Genomic DNA, 25,618 nt, shown 5'->3' with positions numbered 1-25,618 from the left:
CTCTGACAGAGGGAATTAACACACTTAATTAAAGTGTCCAATGAAGAGCTTTGCATATTTCTTAATTACCATCTGAGTCTTATGGGGGATGGTTTGAAATGGGATTTTTCCCGTGTTTCCTCATTTAGCCTACGGTGAGCCAGCCCCTCAAGGCTCAGGTGGGAGCTGCCAAAGCTGCCTGCCTTGCTGTGGGCTGCTTTTCAAAGCACGCGGTGGCAGGGAAGGCTATGGGGAGGGAGGATCCCGGCCCCCGGGTTTATCAGCCATTCTGGAAGGGTGGGGCTGGATTTTCTGTTTCATGAAAAAAGGTCTAAAAGAAACAGGGCTCCGACAGATGTGGCAGGTGTTCATACCTGTCCCTCTTGTCACTGTAGAGCCCGGCGGCCAGGCACCCCATAGTCAGGCCAGTAATGGGGGACTTGGTGGTCAGAGATTGAAGGCTGGTGGAGGTCTCCTGAGGCTCCTGTACAGCAGGGATTGCTGGGCCAAGCCCCTCTGCAGGCTCTTCCTCGCATTCCCATAGCAATTGCCATTTCTGTTCTAGAAGCTGAGCTGCCAGGATCGCTGTGTCAGCAGGCCCATGCCAGGACTTGGTTGTTAGTCTGTGCCTTGAGGAAGAATATTTGCCCCATCAGCCCCGAGGACTTCCTTCTGTCAGCCATTTCTGAGATAGGTCTGGCTGATGGGGGCTATGGGCTGAGGATGCAGAGACCCTTTCCCTGGCTTGGGGACTGTGGTCTTGAAGACATAGGCATGTGACAGGTGTGCAGCCCCCTGAGGTGGCCTAGAAGTGGCACTGAGCTATGCCAGGCCCCAGCCCAGCTCTGAGGACCCTAGGAGGACCAGCCAGGATCCCACTGTTTGTCCATGAGCTCCGAGGAGCTGGTGTGGGTGGGAAGCGTGGCCGTGCAGCCGAGAGCAGATTGTGGGCTGAGCTTCTGGCCAGGCTCGGCGAGAGGCTGGCCAGTGGGCGGTACACCTTCTGCCAGGTCTTGGCAAACCCTCCACAAAGTCTCTGGCTAATTTTTGTGTTTTGCTCCATGTTCTGCTCTGTTTCTGCCCCTCACAGCAGTCTCTCCGCACATACCCACACCGGCTGTGGAGATGAGGAGGAGGAGAGGCGTCCTTCATGGAAGGTGATGGTGTCAGAGCAGGAGGCTGGGGACTCATAGTCCACTCAGCTTTCAGTCTGTGGCCTGCACACAAGCCAAGCCCAGGAGCCCTCATAGGCACTGACCCCAAAGTCCTAAGTAGGTTTGGCTTCATGTGGCAGCAGGGGAAAAATGTGGGTAGTGTAAGCAGAGGACACCTAAACCACTCATCACCCTGGCTCTGTCCAGCCCAATCCACCAGTCCAGACTAGCTCAAAGGCTACTCCTTCAGGAGGTCACAATGCTTCCCCTAGCAGAGAGGGACTGCGGTGGGAAGCCCTTTCTGTGGTCCTCTCAGGAGCTCTCCCGCCACGTCTCCTGGCATGGTAGGTATTCTCATTTTCATCTGGCCCCACCGTAGGATGTGGGCTACTGGAGGGCAGCTGTGGATCTGCTTTCCCACCACGATTCTGTGTCCAGCTCAGTTCTGGCACAGAATAAGCCCCCAGTGGGTGTTTTCTCATTGGGTAGAGAAGCCTCATTGTCCTCGGCAGTTACATGGCGGCCACCAGAATTTACACAAATCTGTTCACTTAGGACCCACTGCTGAGATGGGACCTGGGGGCAGTGTGGGGCTGGTGGAGTGACTGGCCCCCATGGATGAGGTCCAGGTGGGACTGACAGGTGATCGTGAAGGGCCAGCATTCAGTGCATCCCGTATTGGTGGGATTTCTGAGGACTGAGCTCTCTGGATAGCCTGTGGGTGTGCAGCCCTAGGCCAGCAGCTTCACTTGGGTAAGAAAATAACTGTTTCATGGTGATGCTGGTAATAATAAGCAAGCTTTAGAGGCTCAGCTCATGAGATTCATTACTATTAATTGTTTTCTCTGAATACAGTGCTGGTGTTTGCGCTTTAGTCTGACAATTAGAAAGAAGGCTTTTATGGGTGACCTGAATCTAAGGTGATTGCCTGGTATTTGTCCCTCGTCCCGTTTGGTTGGGCTTGGGGAACGGCTCTATCATCTGCTGGTCACAAAGGCAGGTGACAGGGAGGCATCCCGGGCTCTCCTCTGAGTCTGACCAGTCTCTGGGTCCTGTCCGCCTCCTCTGCTCTCTGTTTCTCCCCAGCCCCTCTGCCTCTGCTTTAACCAAGATCTTCCATCTCTGGCCAGCTCTCTGCTTCCAGCCTGACCTCTGTGGGCCGTTCTCCCCCAGCAGTGCAAGTTTTCTTTCTAAAGCACAAGTCAGCTGCTCTCATTACCTAATGCTGTGTAAAGAACCACCCCAAAACTTAGTGGCTCAAAGCAACGAGAATATTTACATTGTTTACAAATTTGTAATCTGAGCAGGGCCTGGTAGGGAAAGCCTTGTCTTTGTTCCATGCGGCATGGAAAGTGGCTCACAGGCTGTGGGCTAGAGTCGTCGAAGGATCACTCACTTACAAGTCTGGTGGGTCCTGGCTGCTGGCTGGCGGCCTCAGTTTCTTGCTGCGTAGGCATCTCTGTGTGGCCTTCCTCACATGGGCTATCTTGGGCTTCCTCACAGCATGGAAGCTGGGCTGAAGGTCTCACTCCTGCGGAGTGACATGGAAACTGTCTCACTCCTGAGGAGTGACCTGGAAGCTGTGTCATGGAAGCTGTCTCCCTCCTGAGGAGTGACCTGGAAGCTGTGTCATGGAAGCTGTCTCCCTCCTGAGGAGTGACCTGGAAGCTGTGTCATGGAAGCTGTCTCCCTCCTGAGGAGTGACCTGGAAGCTGTGTCATGGAAGCTGTCTCCCTCCTGAGGAGTGACCTGGAAGCTGTGTCATGGAAGCTGTCTCCCTCCTGAGGAGTGACCTGGAAGCTGTGTCATGGAAGCTGTCTCCCTCCTGAGGAGTGACCTGGAAGCTGTGTCATGGAAGCTGTCTCCCTCCTGAGGAGTGACATGGAAGCTGTCTCACTCCCGAGGAGTGACCTGGAAGCTGTGTCATGGAAGCTGTCTCCCTCCTGAGGAGTGACATGGAAGCTGTCTCCCTCCTGAGGAGTGACCTGGAAGCTGTGTCATGGAAGCTGTCTCCCTCCTGAGGAGTGACCTGGAAGCTGTGTCATGGAAGCTGTCTCCCTCCTGAGGAGTGACATGGAAGCTGTCTCACTCCTGAGGAGTGACCTGGAAGCTGTGTCATGGAAGCTGTCTCACTCCTGAGGGGTGACCTGGAAGCTGTATCATGGAAGCTGTCTCCCTCCTGAGGAGTGACCTGGAAGCTGTGTCATGGAAGCTGTCTCACTCCTGAGGGGTGACCTGGAAGCTGTGTCATGGAAGCTGTCTCCCTCCTGAGGAGTGACCTGGAAGCTGTGTCATGGAAGCTGTCTCCCTCCTGAGGAGTGACATGGAAGCTGTCTCACTCCTGAGGAGTGACCTGGAAGCTGTGTCATGGAAGCTGTCTCACTCCTGAGGGGTGACCTGGAAGCTGTATCATGGAAGCTGTCTCACTCCTGAGGGGTGACCTGGAAGCTGTATCATGGAAGCTGTCTCACTCCTGAGGAGTGACCTGGAAGCTGTGTCATGGAAACTGTCTCACTCCTGAGGGGTGACATGGAAGCTGTCATGGAAGCTCACTCCTGAGGAGTGACATGGAAGCTGTCATGGAAGCTGTCTCACTCCTGAGAAGTGCATGAGTGCACAGCAGTCAGGAGCTGTTCTGTTCTTGCTAACTTGGCCTTAAGGGTCACACAAGTCCATTTCTGCCCTCGTCACAGGCCCACCCAGATTCACCTCATTTTGTAGTGTCAGGGTTTCATTGTAGGAAGAGCACATGGGATGGGGAAGATTTTATGAGGCCATCTTGGACATTATGAGCTGACACATCTGTTTGCACCACCATTCTGCTTAGGACCCTTCTGAAGCTCCCTTGCTCTTGGGTGAGAATCTGTGCTCTTCTGGCCCCTGCCCCACTGCCATGCAGCTTGGTCCATTGTTCTTCTCTCCCTTCACAGCCTGCTCCAGAGACAGGTTTTGGTTTGAAACAACTGACAGCCACCTGGAGCTTCCTTAAACCGTGTTTGCCACTCACCCCTCTCCTCCCATGCTGGGTCTGGCCATTTTCCCTCAGAAGACTTTGACTGCAAGGGGGCCTCTATGTGTGTCCCCCACGGCAATCTGGCCTCTTCCTGCTTTTCCTTCTCGTGAGCCCTCCGTCTCCCTGCCTCTGTGCATTTGTACACACTGTGCCCCCTGCCTGGAGTGGCCCTTTCTGCCCTACCCACACCCTTCCAGGGCTTCTAGCTGACTGATTGCCCAGCCACCTGCAGCCCCGTCTTTGGGGCCCACTGCTTTGCCTCTTGTCACAGGCCAGCAGAGTGGGTGAGGCACTGACTCTGGCATCACATCTGTCCCTGTCCCTCTGCTCACCAGCTCTGTGACCTTGGGGATAATAACTGATCCATTGAATCGTGATGAGTATTAAATGAGAGAGCCTAAATGAAGCCCCAGATTCCTTGTCTGCTGCCAAATAGAGGCTCAGTAAGACATTTCCTTTCCTCCTTTCTAGAGTCTCCTGGTAAATGCTCAGTAATGAATTTTCTTACCCTCATTTGGTTGAAAAAGAAAAAAAATATGTCTTCCTGCTTAATCATGTGGGACTAAACCACGAGAATACAAGAATATTGCTGAGCCATGAGCTGAGAGAAAATAAAAAAGCTCAGTAATGATTTGCCTGCTTATTTTTAATAAAATCCTGTCAGTAAAGCTGAATCTTTGTCCTCAGAGAAAGCTGTGCTTTGCTGCAGTGGTGTCTGAGAGCTGCTGTTAGAAGTGCAGCAGCATGACCTTGAGGACAGAGCTGCAAGGGAAGGATGGCTCCCTCCCAGGAGCCACTGGCAGCTGTTGCAGGGCAGGGATACAGTGAGGGTCTCCTGCTCCTGCCCCCGCCTGCCTTCTGATGCCACTGCTCCTCTCAGGTGGAGAGGTAGTGCCCAGACAGGTGACAACTTGAGCTGTCCTGCCTACCTACCCTTCACAGCCAGGAGGCTGAGAGAGCTGTCAGGTAGATGCAGTGTGCAGGGTCTCCATTTGCAAATTTAGGGCCTTCTATCCAGGGCAGTTTTCCAGGGCAGGCATGGGCTGAAAAAGATTCTGTCCTTTAAAGGGACAGGAGCTCAGCACAGGGCAGCCCCAACCTGCCCAACTCCTTGTGTGGTGCCATGAGCCTAGGCAGAAGCAGACAAGAGGAGTGCTTTTAAGTAAGCTTGCTTCAGGTCCAAGGCAGCTCCCCAAAGACACAGCGTAGGGGATACCTTTCCCTGCAGTTCATGTCCAGTGTTGCCACCCACGCTTTGCTCTGACATCTGGTTAGTCTCCTGTAGATGGGTGGGTCCTGGGTCAGGGTAGAGGCCCTGCAGTCTGAGACTTGCTCAGGGTGGGTGCTGAAGTGGGATACTGGCCAAAAATGAAGAAGGCAGATGTTGCCATGGGGGCTGTGGCTTCTAGGGAAGGAAGAAAAGGTGGCTGGTCCCAGCGGAAGCCATCTCCAAGAACAGGGAGCTAGGAGATGTTTGGGGAGGGGGTTAGTGCATCTGTCCTGCATGAGAGGGTGACAGGACTTCATTCTGACTAGCAGCACCCTTGGGAGCACTGCTAGTGGCGGGCTGGTTTGGTGAGTGCATATGGGAGCGTCATGTGCGGTTGGGCACAATGTGGCAAGAAATGAGGAGCCATTGGAGGGGTCTAAGCAGTGGAGCCAAGTTGCCGAGTTCAGATGAGGGGATCTGAGCCACAGTAGCCTGGCAGCTGTGACAATAATGGGGATGGTCTTGGGGGCCTCTGAGGTCGGGAAGAAGGCTTCAGTGCTGAGAAATGAGAAAAACAGACCTGGAGGAACATTGTCCTTCCCTTCTGCAGCAAAGCAAGAATGAGTCCCTCACCCAGCTTAGGCCTCGGGTGGGGTACTCGGCCCCAGGTGTTCAAATCACCTGCTCCACTTTCCGAGCCCTCCTTGTGCCCCACAGGGCACCTCAGTTTCCAGTTTCTAACCTTCCAGATTTGATCAAGCCCCTTCCAAGTGGGGAATGGCCCCTAACTCCAACCAGTCCCAAGAAAAAGGAGCTTTGGCAAGGGCTATTCCCTGGAGCTTGCTGGCATCCACAGTGGTGACACTAATGATCTGGCAGAACCAGCTTGACCCACAGATGCCAAGGGGGGCCTGACAAGGTGCTGAGCTCCTGATCAGACAGCCACCTCCTGGCCCCATGTGGCTCTGACCCTGGGTCAGTGGCTGCCAACTGACTGCCCTTCCGTGCAGTGGGGATGACCTGAGTACCTGCTCAGCATTGAGGCCCAGTGCTGCTGTAAGCATCCAGGAGGCTGGTGCCACGTCTCCTCTGCTTACTGTTGTCATGTAAATCCTGTGCCTGGTACAGCCCCCAGAACGTGCCCAGAACATGCTCTGTGAATGCTAGGGTCATGTATTGCCTGTTATGGCTATTGTGGAAATAACTCAGAAAACACTGGTGCTGGCTAGGACCCTATATCTAAAAGTTCCTACATGGTTCCAGTAAGCCACTTGTTTTCCTGGGCTGTTCTCCTTCCCACTAGATCTTGTCCTGCAATCAAGTGCATCCACTGCCCACGGCTGGTGTCTGGAGAAGGGGCAGGTTGGTATTAGATAGCATTGCACAAATTTCTAAAGTTCTCAGCTACTCCGTAAACTTTCCATTCCTTTGGTGGCTTTCTGGGACTACACTGTTTCACTTCTCTGCCTGCTCTGTGGTCCCAGGGAAGAACCTGTTGGAGAAGAGACTCAGTCTTCCCACCTGTCTCCCCTGGTCTCCCTGACACTTGCTTCTTTCCCCTGAGGTGTACGATATGGGTTGTTGCTGACCTGGGAAGTTCCCAGTGGGCCCTGGGATCCCCCAGTCCCTGAGAAGGCAGTAACTTTCCACTGCCTCTCAAAAAGGAGTTTGCTGTGACCTTCCTGACCTTACCTGCCTCTGGCTAGCTTAGGACTGCCCGCCCTTTGACTCTGTAATCCTGACAGTTCCTGGTCTGGCCTGCCTGTGGCCTCAGGGCCTCAGAATTTATCCTCCAGGCATGGGAGGCCCCTTTCTCACCTTCTTTCACCTTCATGTGAAATTCTAGGGGAAATTTAAAGTGGTTGGAAAGTTCTTTAGAGCCTGATTTCTGTCACAAGCTCAAAGGATTGTTTCCATGTAAAAATGAGAATAGATCCGAGTGCATTAGTGCTCACCACGAGGTGTTCTTTCAAAAATGCAGTTATTCTGTTGGCAACTGGGATCCTGCAGTTCATTTCTGCCTCTAACTTCCCAGAGTTGGTATCAGACTCTAAGGGGGTTGTCCTCAGAAGACTGCCCCAGCTTCAGATATCAGCTGCTAGTGGGAGCCCCAGGTTGCCCACACTGCTGACCAACTGGTTACAAATCCCAACAGTTTTCTGTGACATACATACACCCCTTGCTCCAGTTTGATAATTCTCTGGAATGTCACACAGAACTCCAGAAAGCTCTGTGCCTACAATTATAGGTTTATCATAAAGGCTTCATGTCAGGATCAGCCAAATGAAGAGGCATACAGGACAAGGTCTGGGAGGTCCCTGAGTGCAGAGCTTCGTGCCCTCTCCCTGGAGAACCAGGGCATGTCACCCTCCCCAGCAGGTCAGTGTGTTCACCAACCAGGACTCCACCAGCCTTCTGTGTCTGCTGTTTTTATTGGTGTGTGGGCATAGCTGATCAACTCATTGGCAAAACGATTGAACCCAATCTCCAGCCTCTCTTCTGTCCGCAGAGGTAGGACTGGCTCAAAGCCCCAACCCTCTGATCACATGGCTGTGTGTGGACAGTGCCATCCTGAAGGCATCAGGGGGCCCACGTTAAGTCACCTCATTAGCATAAACTCAAGAGTTAAGTCACCTCATTAGCATAAATTCGTATGTGAGGGAAGGGGCTCAGGGATAACAAAAAAACCTCCTGTTAGTCAGGAAATTTCAGTAATTTAGAGACCTCGCAGGAATCAGGGACAAAGATGAGTCAAATTCTTTATTATACAACAGTGTTGGGGTTTTCTTTGATTTGATATTCTAGAAACTGCCTCAGCTCTCTCAGTTACCCACTAATCCTTCCACTTTTTATGCATTTCATGCATCTTTATTACCTTATTTCTTACTACAGTGCTCTGAAATCTTTGATCTTACAAGTATTACATCCATTTTAAAATAAGAAGTTGAGGTCCAGATGGGTGGTGACCACCTCATAGTGACACAGGTGAAAAGTACCCCGTTAGGATTTGAATCCAGCTAACCAGTTTGGGTCTCAAAGACACAGTCTTCTCAATTTAGCCCAAACACAGCCTGTTTAGTGCTGCTTCTGGTGAGAAGACGATTGTCTTCCCTTTGGGAAGCGTTGGCTATAATGAGGTGACTGCAACTGTTTGTTGTCTGGTGCACCACTGTGGCCCCAAAACTGGGAAGGGGCCTTCCCCACGGGGCTCACCGGGCTGCCCTGCTCCGTTCAGGCAGTGACCAGCCACCCCACCAGGCCCAGTGTCCTGGGGCCCAGAATTGGAAGAGGCAGAATGGGGAGCTCTTTCCCTGGCAACATTACCTGTCTCCTGCAGACCATGGCAGAGAAGGCTCTGAGCTGGCACAGCTGGGCAGATCCCCCTCAGAACCTCCCAGGGCCACGGTGGAAACGAGGTGGAACAGTGCAGAGAAGCGTCTGTGCATGAATGTCCCTTTACTGCCCCCCACCCCCCAGATGGTTAGAAATGAGCAGCTGGCACTTCTGCCACTGCCAGGCCCCTGGGGAGCTGCACAGGGTCAGGTCAGAAGCCAAATTCTGCAGTTTGGGCAATTAGCAGCATTTGTAGGATTCCCGAGAGACTTCCTAGTTTCTCTCAGCCATGCCAGTGGTTCTCAGTTGGGGGTGTTGCTGCCTTTCGGGGGCATTTGCACGTGTGTGGGCAATCCTTCTGACACATTTATCCAGGGGGGTCAGGGATGCTGAACATCCTGCAGTGAGCTGGGCAGTCCGGCACACAGTACCCTCTGCAGACACTGGGAAGTGACCCATTTGCCCCAGGTTCCTTGGAAAGTCACCTTCCTAGTCGATCCCCAGGCTGAATGAACAGGAAGGGAAGAGCAGGCTTCCATCCCAGTGTGTGACCAACGACAAGGTGGTACGTACGGGTATTTCCAGGCGCACACGGGCCAGTGTGGAGGAGCATCTTGTTTTGTGCCTACTTGTTCGGATTCTTCTTATCGTATATGGTTCTTGCATCAGCTGGACCCCTGGGGTCAAGGAAGACCTGAGTTTGGTTAGTGGGAATTCTCAGAGCAGTGGGAGGCCTCCTCCTTGGCAGCACACTGGTGCCTGGCAGGAGCTCCCTGAAGCCCAAATCCCAGGTGTAGAGACTCAGCTTCCCTGCCTTGCCGTCCCGCTCAGGGGCCGACCTCTCACTTCAGTGTTTATGCAATTTGGCTTTTCCTCCATGCTTTTTTTTTTTTTTTTAACCTATTTCCTTCATATGTGATGCTTAGAAGAGCCTAGCTCAGAGGCCATGGCTGAATTCCTCTCTTCTTCTTGTTTTGCAGTCGGGAAGACGTCTCTGATCACAAGGTTCATGTACGACAGCTTCGACAACACCTACCAGGTAAGGTCCTGGGTGCCCACCCTCCACTCACCCACCCAGCAGCCAGCCAGCCTCTCATTAGGGCTTTCTGGGCCTTTACAACATCAGTGTGCGGTTTTGATTTTCTGGGAGAGGGCTGTAGTGTGTAGGATCTCCCAGATGTATTTGTCATGGAATCCCTTTGTCACTGAGTCCTCAAAGGGCAAATATTTATAGAATCTGCTGGGGACTGCATCCTCAGATGCCCCTCCCCCTGCGGGACTCAGAGAAGACTTGGGGCATGGCTCAGCGTGGATCCCAGTTCCCTATCAGCCTTTCAGTCTGTCTCCCCTTGGGCCAGTCATTATCCTTAACTTAAATACAGCCCCTCTCTGGTTCCTTTTAATTTTTACTTTTACCCTGCGATGGTCTTGATTTTTACTTTACTTCTGCTTTACTCTGGCTGTGGTCTGAAATACTAGAGAGCCAGTTGACCTGTTGGAATTGCCTGTGTGAGAACATGTGGCTTGGAGAGGGGCCTTGAGTTGATGTGCACAGCCTTAGCATGTGGGCTGTAGGGTGTTTGTCAGGGTCACACTTTTTCTTTGTTGTGTCCTCAACATGAGACATTATAAGTCCTTTTTCTTTGTTGGTGTCTCAACATGAGACATTATAAGTAACTTAATGTTCAAAAAAGTTCAAAAAACAGCACGACTCTTGGCTGGTTGGTGTTCTTGGCAGTGGTGGATGACGGAGGTGGCTGCAGGGTCTTTGCTGTGGTCCCCAGTGGCGTGGATCAAAACCTCAGCTCTTTCCCATGTTATTAGAGTTCCTCAAAATCTTACCCACCTCCACCTCAAGTGTCATCTCCCATTGCCAATGGCTTGTCCCACTTCCTGTGCGGGAAAGGAGAAGAGTCTTGAGTTGATGTGCACAGCCTTAGCATGTGGGCTAGCAGGTTTCCCTGCTCGCCTGTCCGCATGTGGTGATACCGTCATGTTCACACCTTGGCTCATGTCATTACCTTCGCTGGCATGCCCTTTCCTTTCCTCTGCTATGAAAATTCTCCTGACTCATCAAGGCCGAGAGCAAATGTTTGCTCTGAGCAGCAAGGCCCTGCCCATGCTCTGTTCTCCTCCTCCATGACCTTCTCCCCTGCAGCACGCAGTCCTCAGGGCTAGTTTAGCTTCCCTGGTATTCATGTGCTTCTAGCTCTGAGTTGGGCTCTGGGCTTGGCTAAGGCCAGGACTCCTTGAGACCCAACTAAGGCCTGGCCATAGTTGGTGTCACAAATGGCCAGTTGGCACAAAAGTGACCTGGAGAAACACTGTGTGCCTCAGGTTTTAGATCTCACTGGAATGGTCCCAGAGACCCAGTGTCATGGCAAAATGGAGAGAAATCCCAGAGTGACCACTGCCCTCCTTGGCACTGGCTTTTCTTTTTAAAAATATTACAGCATGGGCAGCGCCTGTGGCTCAAGGAGTAGGGTGCTGGTCCGATATGCTGGAGGTAGCAGGTTCAAACCTAGCCCCAGCCAAAAACCAAAAAAAAAAAAAAAATATTATAGCAGGTGCAATTCCTTCCCTAGTATTCTTAAAAATGGTAATTAGGCCAGAAGGCTAGACTTCCAATTCTCTGTACATACAGCTCATTTAATGAATTCTCTGGAGATGGAGAAGGGGAAATATTATTTTGTTTGTTTTGTTTTTCTTAACATGGTGGTACAGGCATTGGAAAGTAGTCAAGACTCCCAAGGGGGTGAACGTCACCTTGTTCCCTGCACGACATCCACTCCCTGCTCCCCCACAAAGGTCTGTCAGCCAGTACAGCCTGGCAGGGCCTGCTCTGCCTGATTAGCCAAGATGCCCAGACGGTTCCTGTGAAGGCGTTTACCCTCCCAGCCTCCCTTCCAGTGTTTCTGTCCCCCACCCCCTCCCCACTCATCTGCTCATTAAAGATGTTTGTCAGGTGCTGCTTTGAGTTTGGAGAGGCTAGAGGAGAAAGTGACCTGGCCACAGAATCTGCCCTGCCCTCAGCTAGGGCATGGGGGGCAGAGGGTGTGTCCAATGCCATCCTTGGTGGCAGTCAGTGAGTCCTCCCAGTCTGAAGCTGAATGTGCATGAGGCCCCAGGGGCTGGCACGAGGTCCTGGGTATATGGAGCTTGGTCCCACTGCTAGACCTCTTAGGACCTTCATCCACCTGGCAGGTCCAGTAAGATGCCCCACAGACCAGGTCTTCCACCTCCTCCTGCCTGGCACTTCCCTCCCTGCCCCAACACACACGCCCTTATTCTCCTTTTGTCACATGTATGCTCTCACCTCTCACCACCCATCTAAATTCATTCCCTGGAAGAAGTGAAAAGTCAAAACTCACAGCCAGATGAGAGTCTTGCCTGCAGTGGTTGTCTTATAGAAAACCCCAACTAAGCAATTACTCCCAAAATTTACTATAGCAAAATCCCTTCTGATACCTGCATTGTGATGAGCCTGGGCTGTCTTTGGGGCTGGGCCCCCTTCTTCACAGGTTGGGGCCCCCCATGTGCAAACCTGCAGCAGGGCATGGGGAAGGCTTTAGCCTCGGCAGTGGCTGCTGGGGAGAGGGGAGACTCTAGCAGCAGCAGCAGCAGCACTCCTCTGGATCTCACAGTCCTCTGTCTTGGTTGCATGTTAGCATTGCCATGGGGGTTGGGGTGGGCAGATGGCCCAGACGTTCACAGTCTGGCTCAGACATTAGCATTTTTAAAACCTCAGAGGTGACTACAAGGAACTTACAGCTAAGGCTGGAGCCCACTGGCCCGTCCCTGGGCCTCATGTCACGGCACAAGTCAGAAAACCACTGACCTTTTGTTCTCATGAAGTTTTTCCAAATGATTCCTTTGTGTCATAATTGCAAGGTGATTTAATAAAATAAATATGAATGTTTCCTGGGGCCTGGTTACTGGGTCTCCAAGGCATCTATCTGGCTATGCAGGCCCCTTCCTGATCTGGCCTTTCAGAGAGGAGCTGGGTCCCCACTGGGCACCCGAGCAGCACATTCCAGGTGCTTAGGGAGGGGCAGGTATGAGGGATCGCAGTGTGTGGAAAGTTATGCTTTGTCTCATGTTGTGTTTGGTGCTCTGACGTCTCTGTTTCTGGGGCAGCAAGTTCTGCTAAGCTTATCCAGCCGGACTCAGGCGGTCAGGGTTGCCAGGCACAGCACCACCTTAAGGAAGGCTTGAGCCCCCATGTCACCTCTGCTGATGTGCCTCAGGTTCTCCATGGACACATACCCATGCTCATGGACAATGGTCTGTGGTTCCCCTACACTGAAGGAACAAGAAAGGGGTGGGAGGACTATAGCGTCAGCTGAGGTTGCTGAGCACCTTTTGCTGGGTGGAGGGGTGGGGTGGGTAAGGATATGAATGAAGGTGTGGGGTCCCTGCCTTCCAGAGAGCTCTTCCTGGCAGTGGAGACAGTGGGGAGAGAGATGTTTTGTCCCTCTGTGGGTGGGAAAAGCTCCTGGTCCCCCACCTTGAAGAGGGGGTACGCTTAGGCAAGAGGCTGGTCAGCCCACAGGACACAGGGGAGAGGGCCTCCATGTGGCCACAGCATGGTGCAGTTGATCAGGAAGAGGCAGGAGACTTAGAGGAGCTGAATCAAGTGCAGCCGGGACCTTATCCTCGGGGCATCTGGATGCTGCATCCATCCCGAAGACTGATGTCAGAGTCCTGCCTATCTATTAGCCGGGGCGTGTGTGCATGTCTTAACTGATTTCAGGCGCACAGCTCTAAGAAGCACATCCCATTGTTGGGTAACCAAGCTGCAAATCTGCAAGGAGGCAGATACTGCGTGGCTGTGATGCTCAAAGTGCAGGGGCCTCACAGCTACCCCTGGTGTGACCACAGTGCTCACCACGAGACTCTGCTGTTGTCATCAAAGCATCTTCCTCATTCTCCAGTTCTGCATCAATGCTGAAACTCATGAAGAGTTATGGAAGGATTGTGTGCTAATGGTGGGGTCCCTTGGGTGTGTGGAGCATCAGATGAGCCAGGGATTACTGGTGGGCAGGAAGGCCTGCCTGGGGGAGATGGGAGAAGCCAGGAGGGGAAGGACAGGGGGCAGGGGTGGATTTGAGGCAACCACACTGGTGGGAGGAAGGATTGCCTGCTGAAGAAGCATTCATGGAAGGCCAGAGTGTCGTGGTCCTTCACTGTGGACTTGCGTGTGTGTGGTGGGGAGCAGCTCAGCCACTGGATGGAGAGTAATAGCAGGGCCTGTGGATGGATTACTGGCAGGACTGCATTTTGACTTTCATGGGCCGTCAGTACTTTAGCCTTCATGGGGCCTCTTATGGGTTGAGTTCTACCTCCTACAAATTCCTATGTTGAATTCCTAAGCCCTGGTACCTCAGAATGGGACTATATTCTCCTTACAGAGATAAAGTGAGGTCGTTAGGGTGTGTTCTAATTCAGTAGGACTGGTATCCTTATACAAAGAAGAGATTAGGACACAGACATGTTCAGAGAAAGACAAAGTGAAGACACAGGGAGAAGACGGCCATCTACAAGTCAAGGAGAGAGGCCTCAGAAGAGGCCAACCCTGCCTCCTGAACCATGAGAAGGTAAATTTCTGTTGTTTAAGCCATCCAATCTGTGGTACTTTTTATGACAGCGCTGGTAAACTAATACAGGTCTCTAAATATAGATATATATTTTTTTTCTTTGACACAGTCTCACTCTGTTGTCCTGGGTGGAGTGCTATGGCATCATCATAGCTCACAGCAACCTCAAACTCCTGGGCTCAAGAGGTCCTCCTGCCTCAGCCTCCTGGGTAGCTGGGACTATAGGCATGTACCACCACAGCTGGCTATTTTTGTTTGTTTGATTTTGTTTTTCTGCAGAGACAGGGTTTCACTCAGGCTAGTCTCAAACTCCAGGCCTCAAGTAATCCACCTGCCTCAACCTCCCAGAGTGCTAGGCCAAAAATTATATTTTTATAGCTAGTTGATATAAAGATGAATATAACTCAGGTGAAATTCATTACTATTATATTCATTTCTTCTTCTGATTTTAAGAGAAATGAAAATTACGACATTTTCACTGGCCCCTAAAAGTCTTGTGGGCCCTGGGCCCTGTACCACTTGTTCCTGGTGGATACATTGGCCCAGGTGACTGGACTGTGGAAGGCCCAGGCGTCTTGGGCTCCCTGGGTATGAAGAGAGTACAGTAGAGGTTCCTGATCTGGGCACTGGGGGGATCAAAGATACACAGCCCGTAGGTGGCAGGGACGGAGGGGTGAGCTGGGGGCAGGGCTGGCAGTTGAGCAGGGCACACACAGACCCAGATTCAGGGGTGCGTGTGGAAGGGCGGGCAGGGGTGAGGAGGAGCCATGCGGGGTGTATGGGAGGTGAGAGAGGGGCCCGGGCCTCGTAGAGACACCACAGCACAGCGGAAGGGGCAAGTGAACATGTCTCATGGGTACACACAGAAGAGGATTGGGCCCCACGTTTCTGTCCACACACCCTGGAAGAATGTCGATGGCATCAATACAAAGAAATAGGAAGAACCCAATGGGAAGTAAAATGTTTGAAGATGGCTGTTCTGTGGGGCTGGCCCAGGAAATGTTGCGTAGAATCTGGATTCCTAAAGCCCTAATGACTGACAAGTTTTCCAGGACAGGAATGTAGAAAGGAGGTGAAGTGCCAGAAGGAGGGGCATTTGTCCACAGAATCTGAGATGCCACATGTCCCTGTGTGGTATCCAAGTAACCACCCCCAGCAGGACAGGATCTTCTATCCTAGTAGAGGCGTTCCTTTTAAAGTAGGCCTGGGTTCAAGTCTTGGGCCTGTTACTCAGCTGGCTGACTTGGCCAAGCTTTCCAGTTTTTCAGTATTGCATTTTATAACCTGCAAATTATTTGAACAATTGTCACCTAGGCTTTGGAAGTAGGAATTTGCCAATTTGTATTTAATCATACCTCATATAGGTCTTAAAGATCATGGAAAATCATGTGCCAAAGCCAGGTGCAGTGGCTCATGTCTATAATCCCAGCCATTTGGGAGGCTGGGGAGGGAAAATCACTTGAGGACAGTTCAAGACCAGCATGGGCAACGTAGAAAGTCCCTGTATCTACCAAAAACAAAAGATATGAATGGGGTGTGGTAATGTCTGCCTGTATTCCATGCTACTTGGGAAGCTGAACTGGGAGGATTGCTAGAGCCTGGAAATTTGAGGTTTATAGTAAACTGTGATTGTACCACTGTACTCCAGCCTGGACAACAGAACAAGGCTATCTCTTACAAAAAAAAAAGCGGGGGGGGGGGGGCAAAACTCTGTTGATAGAGATGTGTTAGTACACACTGTGTAGAAAAACAAAAACAAAAGTAGCGACAGCCCTCCAACAAACCAAGTTGATAATGATGAAGAAAAATGAACAGTAACCTGCCAATAGTGTGCTCGTGGAACGTGGGTGCCCCGGTTATCCTGCACACGCACAGCGCTTCGCAACTGCCGGATGGCGCTTGACACTGCGGACGTCTGGCAGAACACTAACTCCAGTCCTTGGCTAACCCTACAATATGATGATGACTTTATTGTATTAATATGGCAGAGTTTCCATCTTCTGAAAACATTATGTTTGGGGTCAGAATATGAGCTAATAGTATTATATAGTGAAATCTGAGTGCCAGTCACTGTGGGGAGATGACCCTGCCTCAGAGACTCACTGGAGCGTCCCTTGTCATCCAGGTGCCCCCTCTGGACACTCATGAGGAAGACTTGCCCAGGCTCTAACACCTCTTCTTTCCCTCTCTCCTCTCCTCTGTGTCTCTCTCTTTTTCTTTTGTCGGCACATACAAACCAGGGATATAGTTGTCTTCTGGCACAGGAGGAGGACTAATGGTAGCTTAAACAAAGAAGGGTTGTGGTTTTCTAAAGGTGCACAAAGTCATGGTGGGACTTGGGGTGGGCTCGCTGTGCAATGAGGCTGGACTTGTGCCCTCATTCTGTCCTCATTCAAGGTAGCAGAACAAGAGCTTTCCTGAAATCTCTCCCCTCCAGCAGACTGCTTCTTATTTCTTACTGGCCAGAATTGAGTTACACCATCACCTTAGACTCTGGAATGACCAGGAAAGCGGAATTCAGCTTTTATACTTGCTAAAGTAATGTGAAGTAAGGGAGTAGGAGGTTGCCCGTGGATATAGGGTGAGTCCACCAGTAGCTCCTGATATGTTTAATAAGTTAGATGAGACTCATGATGCAGTTCTGTACTCCAGGTAATCCTTATTACCTGGTGATAATTCTTATTCATTTTGTAAGTTACTAGAGGTAGGTTCTTAGATGACCCCAAAACTCCAGCACCTGGAGCATCTTTCACCATGAGCGCTGAAGTGAGAGCTGGCAGGTGGATCCATTTGTCAGCCTTCAGGAGAGCTCTCAGGGACTTCAGGCCACACATCCCTACTGTGTGATGCAGCTTTTGAAGATACTGATAGTGACGAAATTTAACCCTTTATTTGAAGTTTGAAGGCGCTTATTGTTTGGTTCATTTCAGACCACAGTTAGGAAATAAAAGAGTAATCAATAAATATTTAAATTGGGTGGTAATGAAAGGACAAGACACTCTTTGGTGGGAGAAAAGTGGCACCAGCCACCGGGAATGTACAGACTTTGAGGTGTCTGAAAGAAAGCCGGTGCCTGCACTGAGGCCTCCTGAGCCACCATCCCCTCCCCCAGAGCACATTCTTGAGCTTCTGGCAAAGACAGATCATGCCCAGCGTGTTTCCCAGAGGCTGCAGTCTCTTCCCTCTCAACTACCCACTTGCCAGTCTGAATCCTCAAGTTTTGCCAGGCTCATTTGCATGCTAATTTGCATGACTTTACCCTGATACTTTCATCTAATGGTTGGTGGAGCAGAACACAAACAGCAGCTTCATTGTCAAGGGCTTGTCATACCCAGCTGCTTTCTGCCACTCAGAGATGCTTCCCTAGCCCTGGGCCCAGGCCTGGCTGAGGCTAAAAGAAGGCGCACATACATGGCCTTTTCATTATTTCCCTTTCCGAGAAGAGAATCTTGAGTCAATTCATGTGAATTACCATGCAGATTTCCACTGCAGACTTTATTACTCTATCCTGTCAGAATGTGGATGCAAAATTATATTTCATTGTAAATGCACATAGCAAGGAAGATTTCAACAAGTGCCTCAGGAAACATCTCTTTCCTCGGGGATCACCCTGAGATTCACTCTGGCAGCTCTCCTGCCTGCGAGTCCAAGATGCCCTCTCCCTGTGCGGAGGGAAAGGTGTCATGTACTGTCACTCTGCACTGTGTGTCTGAACCACTGTGGTACCAGTTAATACCATGTTCAGGAGAAGATGACTGTGGATGTGGCTATGAAATCTGTGCTTATAGGATTCCTCACATTTTGTATAAAATTAAGTGCCTGCCGGTTTTCACTGTCAATGCTATTTGCAGGGCCAAAGATTTTAAAGGAATAAAATAGGCATTGCCGGGTGTGGGGCAACTTAATCACAGTGGAGAGCAGCACAGGCTCCTCAGAGGGGCAGACAGCACAGTCGCGCAGGGAGAGAGCATCTTGGCCTGGCAGGCAGGCGAGCTGCCAGAGTGACTCTCAGATTGTCTTAGTATCCTGTCTTTACATCCCTATGGAATAGTTACTGGCAAAAACAATTTGCTTCATACTTCACAAGAGAAAATGAAGTGCAGAAAACAAATGCTTTGACCAAGACTCCTTAGCAAGCTTAAAGGGTGATGCTATCTCCTTTAGATCACATCTCTTTGAAGTTCAGCCTTTCCTGAAGCTCTGGGAACACTAGATTATTGGGATATTAATAAGGAGGATCACAACCACAGAGGTTCCTAGGGCAAAGAAGCTGGGGAAACATTGTGTTCATATTTCTTCAGTACAGGCCTTGTTAGAGCCTTTATGTGCCAGTGTGCTTTGAAAAGCTCCATTAGAGAGCTTCTACCGGAGCTAGAATATGCAGCCTTTCCCAGAAATACTTAATCATAGTTTACTTTTGTTCCAGAGATCATCTCAAGGGGCTGTGTTTCACATAACCAGACTGAAAAAAAGTTGGAGGGTCTCTACGGGATAGATTCTACAGCTTCTTTTAAATCCGTGGGTCAGCTGGTCACTAATAACAACTCCTTGTTTTTGTTTATGCAGCATATCACAGAATACAGAGTATCTTTATGTAGCCTAACTCATTCCATCCAGCAGTTCTTAAAGGATGTGATGGTTATCCTTGTTTTAGAGATGAGAAACTAGAGGGCCAAGGAAGTTAACATTTTTTCCAGGACACTTCCAATCCAGTGTTCTTCCAAGCCCAACAGAGCACTGAGACCCTGTCAACACTGACAGAGGTCACCGGAGCCTTCTGGGCACATTACTCTACCCAGGTCTATTTGGGTGGGGCGCTCTGCTAGCAGCATGGCAGTTCCCCCAGGCCAGGGTGCATGGAGGCTCCTCTGTTGTCTGTCCTGGCAGGCAATGACATGCAACCTAGATTTTCAGGCGGACATACACTTCCTGCCCCAAAGGCTCCTATTCGCCTGGGATCACTGGGGCTATGTACATATCATGAGTCTGGGCTTTACCTTTAAAGCAGAAGTGACTCCCTTCCCACCCCTACACTCTCATACCCACACAAGCAAAGCACACCCATTCATACCCACATACGCATACTCCTATGTGTAAATAAAGACATGTTACTAGTTCATGGACATGTGTGTATCCCTCCTCCCCCATGTTCAGCTCACACACACTCACACCTTCCCATCATATATGCTGTGACCTGTGCTGTCCTTTGAGAGGGGGTACACCCTGTGCCAGGTCACAAGATATCACAAGGTTGCTGGGACCTTTTGCAGGAGTGTGTGACCTACCTGGATAGCCAGGTGTTCGTCTAATGTCTCCACATTTCTCCAAAGTGGACCTGAGGTGGGAGCCACAGATATGATGGTAGTACAGATGCAGAAGAGAAAAAACTAACACCAGAAAGGAACAAGAGGGTAAGTGAGATAGCTATTGCAAAAATACTGTGTGGAGCTGAGCACTGAGCTCTAAATTTTCTGGTGGCCACAGGGAAAGGAAACACCGTGCATGGTTCCCATGTGCTAATGACAAGAATCTCACAGGTTTGTGTGGTGAGCCAGACATTGCTAACACTTTCAATGGGTGGGCCCATTGTGGGCCTTTGGCCCTGTACTGGTTGTTCCTGGCAGATATGTTGACCCAGGTGACTGGACTGTGGAAGGCCAAGTGCTTACTGTAAGGCAGGAACGTGGTCAGGTATAGATTCAAGGTTTTCTTTGGGCCAGAGGCAGGTGAAATGGTTTGGCAGGTAGGGTGTCTACTGGCAGTGTGACCAGTGAGGTAGGGACTTTGCTCACACGGTCATTTGTGATACAGATCCTCACAGACCTCCAAAGCATAATGCCAACCTCACCTGGCTCGCTTGTCTCTGAAACGCTTTTGGAGAGGCAAAGCAGCCTGGGCCCATGGTCTCTGAGATCTAATTTGGCACAATCAGATGGCGGTAGATGCAGCTTCCAGACAGAGCCCAGTACCCCCAGGAGTACCATCTGCTGTGATGTTAAGACTTTTGGATTAGCTGGTGAGTCCAGCTATTTCCCAAGACCATTCCTGTACGACACTCATCCCCATGAGGAGGGAAATGTCCATCAGCCTAGATCTTACTTTATGGCTTTCTGTACAGGAAGCACAAGTGAGCCCAAGCATGGTCACATATACATGTGGTGGGTACTAGTGTTGTGGCTGCAGATCTTTCTAGAGGAGCACCTCAGGCCATCTCTTAGGGTTACCCTACCTGGGATATTCTTTAAAGGAGCCAGCCCATGAAGGTCATCTCTTATTTCCTCCCCAAAGCACATAATTTAGCATCAGAGAAGATGCAAATTAGTCCCTATGACCTTGCTGACTTGCTGTGAGGCCCTGGGCAAATTACTTCCCTTTTGTGTGGCTCTAGTTTGCCATCTGCAAAGTGGAGATAGTGTTCCCAGACATGCAAGTCACTCCCTCCTTTTCTTGTTAAGGATACCTTGTCTCAGTCACCTCTCTGTTTCTCTCACCCTCACTGAGTTGCACCTGCGCTGCTCGATAGCATTCACATGCCCCGCTTCCTCCTCACCCTGCTCTCTCCTGCCCACACCTCCTATCTGTCTCCTAGATCTTTGCAGCAGGTTCCTGTTTGTCTCCATGTAACAGAAGGAATGGCCTAAAAAAGGGTAAAAGTGTTTTCTGTCTCTTTAACTCCCTACACCCTTTTTGGGAATTAAAACCTGCGTTTTTGCCTTAGGCCAATAGTCAGGAGGGGCAGGGAGTGTCCCTTCTCTCTTCTTTGTACCATAGAATGTGGATCAACAGAAGCCTACAGGCAAAAGTACTAAGCTGAAATCCTCCTTCTAAAAGCTCTGTATTTCTACTTATAGATAGGACAATGGTACTTTAAGACAAGAGTCTGATATTCTCCTCACTTGCCAGCAAATTAATAAGCTTTCTTTTCCTTCTCCTCAAACTACCTGTCCTCCTCCTTCTGGTGCAGTCTTGGGGATAAGTACTGAGTTTCATTAACATTTTTTTGTCCCATGCTTCAGCCAGAATCATCTTTCTAAAGCCCTAGCTTTGAGGAAGTCCCTCTTAACTATGACTTTTTTTTTTGCTATCTGCTGTCATCTGCTGTCATTTTTTTATTAATATTAAATCATAGCTGTGTACTTTAATGCAATCATGGGGCACCATACACTGGTTTTTTAAACAGTTTGACACATTTTCATCACACTGGTTAACATAGCCTTCCTGGCATTTTCTTAGTTATTGTGTTAAGACAATTATATTCCACATTTACTACGTTTCACATGTACCCTTGTAAGATGCACCGCAGGTGTAATCTCACCAATCACCCTCCCTCCACCCATCCTCCGCCCTCCCTCCCCTCCCTCTCCCCCTACCCCATATTCTTAGGTTATAACTGGGTTATAGCTTTCATATGAAAGCCTATTAATTTATGGCTTTCATAGTAGGGCTGAGTACATTGGATACTTTTTCTTCCATTCTTGAGATACTTTACTAAGAAGAATATGTTCCAGCTCCATCCATGTAAACATGAAAGAGGTAAAGTCTCCATCTTTCTTTAAGGCTGCATAATATTCCCTGGTGTACATATACCACAGTTTATTGATCCATTCGTGGATCGATGGGCACTTGGGCTTTTTCCATGACTTAGCAATTGTGAATTGGGCTGCAATAAACATTCTGGTACAAATATCTTTGTTATAATGTGATTTTTGGTTTTCTGGGTATATACCTAGTAAAGAAATTATAGGATTGAATGGCAGATCTATTTTTAGATCTCTAAGTGTTCTCCAAACATCTTTCCAAAAGGAATGTATTAATTTGCATTCCCACCAGTAGTGTAGAAGTGTTCCCTTTTCTCCACATCCACGCCAACATCTCTGGTCTTGGGATTTTGTGATATGGGCTAATCTTACTGGAGTTAGATGATATCTCAAGGTAGTTTTGATTTGCATTTCTCTGATGATTAAAGATGATGAACATTTTTTCATATGTCCGTAGGCCATGCACCTGTCTTCTTCAGAGAAGTTTCTCTTCAAGTCCCTTGCCCAGCCTGAGATGGGATCACTTGTTCATTTCTTGCTTATACGTTTGAGTTCTCTGTGGATTCTGGTTATTAAACCTTTGTGGGAGACATAACCTGCAAATATCTTCTCCCATTCTGAGGGCTGTCTGCTTGCTTTACTTATTGTGTTCTTGTCTGTGCAGGAGTTTTTTAGTTTGATCAGGTCCCAGTAGTGTATTTTTGAAGCTGCTTCAATTGCCCGGGGGGTTCTCCTCATAAAATACTTGCCCAGACAGATTTCTTCAAGGGTTTTCCCTGCACTCTCTTCTAGTATTTTTATAGTTTCCTGTCTTAAGTTTAAATCTTTAATCCAGTGAGAGTCTATCTTAGTTAATGGTGAAAGGTGTGGGTCCAGTTTCAGTCTTCTACAGGTTGCCAGCCAGTTCACCCAGCACCATTGGTTAAATAGGGAATCTTTCCCCACTGAATGTTTTTAATTGGCTTGTCAAAGATCAAATAATGGTAAGTAGCTGGGTTCATTTCTTGGTTCTCTATTTAACTATGACTTTTATCCACTTCTTTAGCTCCCTCTTGTTCTCTCCCCAGCTCCCCTATAGGCAGTTCACAGTCCATTCTCCCTGAATTATTTTTGGTTTCCTGAAAAAAATGTGTGACTTCACACCTCAGGGTATGTTGAATTCCTTTTGTCTAAAATGGTGTCCTCTGTGTACCCATGCATGTACTTATCATTTCTGATAGTCTTAATTTCTTTCAGAAAATCCTAGTTTCCATTAGTATCATTGCCTGTCAGCCTGGACAACTTCCTTTTAACATTGCTCACTGTAAAATTATACAGGCCAAAAATTCCCTTTGTTTTCATTTATCTAAAAATATTTTTATTTTCCCCATACTTTTGACAAATATTGGATTTAGATTTCTGGTTCCAGTTTCTTTTCTCTTTTAGTGCTGTACTGATGTCATTCTGCTATTTTTTAGCATCTATTTTTTCTCTATTTTTTAGCATCTATTTTTTCTAAGTCAGCATCATCCCTATTATCATTCCCTGTAAGCAATGTGTCATTTTCCTCTGGCTGCTTTTGAGATTTTATCTTTATCTTGGGTTTTTAGCAATTTGACTCAGTTATATATAGACATGGGTTTTGTTTCTGTTTTTTTTTTTTAAATCCTGCTTGGAGTTTGCTGAATTTCTTAAATCTGCAAATGTGACTCATTTAAGCATTTAGGGAATGTTTGATCATTATTTCTTAAAAAATTTTTGTCCCCTACTCTGTCTCTTCCTCTTCTGGGACTTCAGTTAAACATATGTTAAGCTATTTGATATTGTCTCATAGGTTGTTGAGCCTCTGTTTATGAAATTTTTCTCTATCTGATTCCTTTTGGATAATTTCCATTCATCTGTTTTCAAGTTCACTATTTCCAAACTCTTGTTTCAGCTGTATTTTTCAGCTCTAAATTTATATGTGATTCTTTTTACAGTTACTCTTTCTCTGCTGAGATTTTTAAAATTGTGCCTTCATTATAAACGTATTTTTCTTTATATATTTAGTGTTTTTAAATGCTTGCCTGCTGTTTTCAATATCTGGGTTACCTTAATCTCTATTTTTTCTCTCTCTTTTTTAATGTGGCTAATATACTTTTCTTCATAAGTCTAGTACTTTGGTGTTATATCCTATACATTGTGAGTAAGACAGTGGATTCTGTTTGTTCCTTTGAAGAGTATTCATTCTTTCTTTTAGTGGGCAGCTAAATTGTCTAGACCCAAATTCTGAAGTCTCTCCCTTGTGGAAGGTATCAATTGGAAGTTCTGTTTAGATTTATTTGTCTGTTTTGTTTTATTTTCACTATACTGTAGGCTGTTTGTGGTCTGCTTGGATCATTCAGAGATTTGGGCAACATTTATATGCAGAATTCAGGGTCTCTTCTCTGTGGCTTTTTTACTTCTAGGACTTTTCATACTTTCTGTCTACTGTGGTAGCTTTATTACCTGTCCTCTGATTTCTCAACCAGTAATGCTGTGGGTTTCTTTCCAACTTTTAGCCACTCCAACTGGGGCATATACTCAGGTGAGAAGTCATTAAAGAAAGGAACCATACCCAGTGCTGTTCCCTTTTAAGTCTTTTCTCCAGTTTCTACTTTCTTTTGGCCACTTTCCAGTGCCTTCAGATAGTTGTTTGTTGTAATTTTTTCAAAGTTTATAATAACAATCTGTGTGAGGGATGGTCTCATAGGAGCTCTGTCATTACTGAAAGTGGAACTCCCCCTCATTCCCTTCATCTGTTTCACCCTGCATTTCCCATCCTTAACTACTCCCCCATCTTCACCTGCTGGAAAGTTAGTATTCATTTGAGGACTTGCATATTTGCCCCCACCTTACCTGAAGAAATCAATCAAAAGCAGGGTCTCCCTCCTCTGGGCTCCTAGAGCCCTCTAGCTGCACCAGTCTTTTCTTTCTGTCAAGGACAGCAGTTCTGTGTGCTGTCTTAGCTTTCACAAGACTGGAAGCTACTTATGGGCAGGGACCAGTGCTTTCAGTGTCCAGCACATAGTAGGCACTCAAGAATGAATTAATGAATGATAGTTAATTATTTACTTTATTTGTCACAAAAGAGCTGCCAGAGAAGACTGTGATGACCTTCTCCCTGCAGTGTGACCTTTCTGGGCTGCAGGTGCCTGTACTGCTTGTGCCTTGTGTTGGGGAAAATAGATGATGCCAAACAGCTAGAAATGTTCTGGTAACTGAAGCCCAGCCAAAGCCCTCTTAAAAGTTCTTGTTTTTATTCTGTCCTTAGGGAGCTGGTTTTATTTTCTCTGCTAAAATGCAAATGAACTTCCTCTTAAGTGGGCTTTGCTGAGCTATGATGGCTAATGACCATATGATTATGACAGTAGGGAGCCAGGGAGGATGTGACCTCCAGACAAACTCAGTTACAGCTTCAAGGCACAGCGACATTCAGAAATGAAGGGATTTCAGGAAGCTGAGGGAATATAGCTGAATAGTCAAGAGCAAGGACTTTGCCGTTAGGGAAGCTTAGGTGCAAATCCTGGTGTTGACACCATAGACTGTGTGACCAAGGTTCTGATGAGCCTTGATTTCATCATCTGTGAGTAGCACCTCCTCATGCAGAGGCATCTCTTTCTGTCTCTCACCCCATGCAAGAAATCTGCCACTTCTAGGCACCACAGCCTCCCCAGACTATGATTACAACACAAGGCAGTTGTTTTCAAACTTTACTACACAAATGGGTTAACTGAGGGTTTGTCTGGAATTCTGATTCCCTTACTGATACCGGAAATTGTGATTCTGTCTGTCTG

At 48.6% G+C, this 25,618-nt stretch overlaps 1 protein-coding gene across 1 annotated transcript in view; it reads left to right on the top strand.

Moving 5' to 3' along the window:
* RAB6B (RAB6B, member RAS oncogene family) overlaps positions 1–25,618 on the top strand; it is a 79,351-nt gene that overhangs the window by 22,328 nt on the left and 31,405 nt on the right. The window contains exon 2 of the mRNA XM_053599598.1: positions 9,670–9,728. Coding sequence (XP_053455573.1) covers positions 9,670–9,728 — 59 coding nt within the window. The remainder of the gene's footprint in view (positions 1–9,669; positions 9,729–25,618) is intronic.

This window comes from Nycticebus coucang, chromosome 8 (assembly GCF_027406575.1).
Source record: "Nycticebus coucang isolate mNycCou1 chromosome 8, mNycCou1.pri, whole genome shotgun sequence".
NCBI lineage: Eukaryota > Metazoa > Chordata > Mammalia > Primates > Lorisidae > Nycticebus > Nycticebus coucang.
The sequence above is the reverse complement of the archived record's forward strand: the minus strand, read 5'-3'. Positions and strand labels throughout refer to the sequence as shown.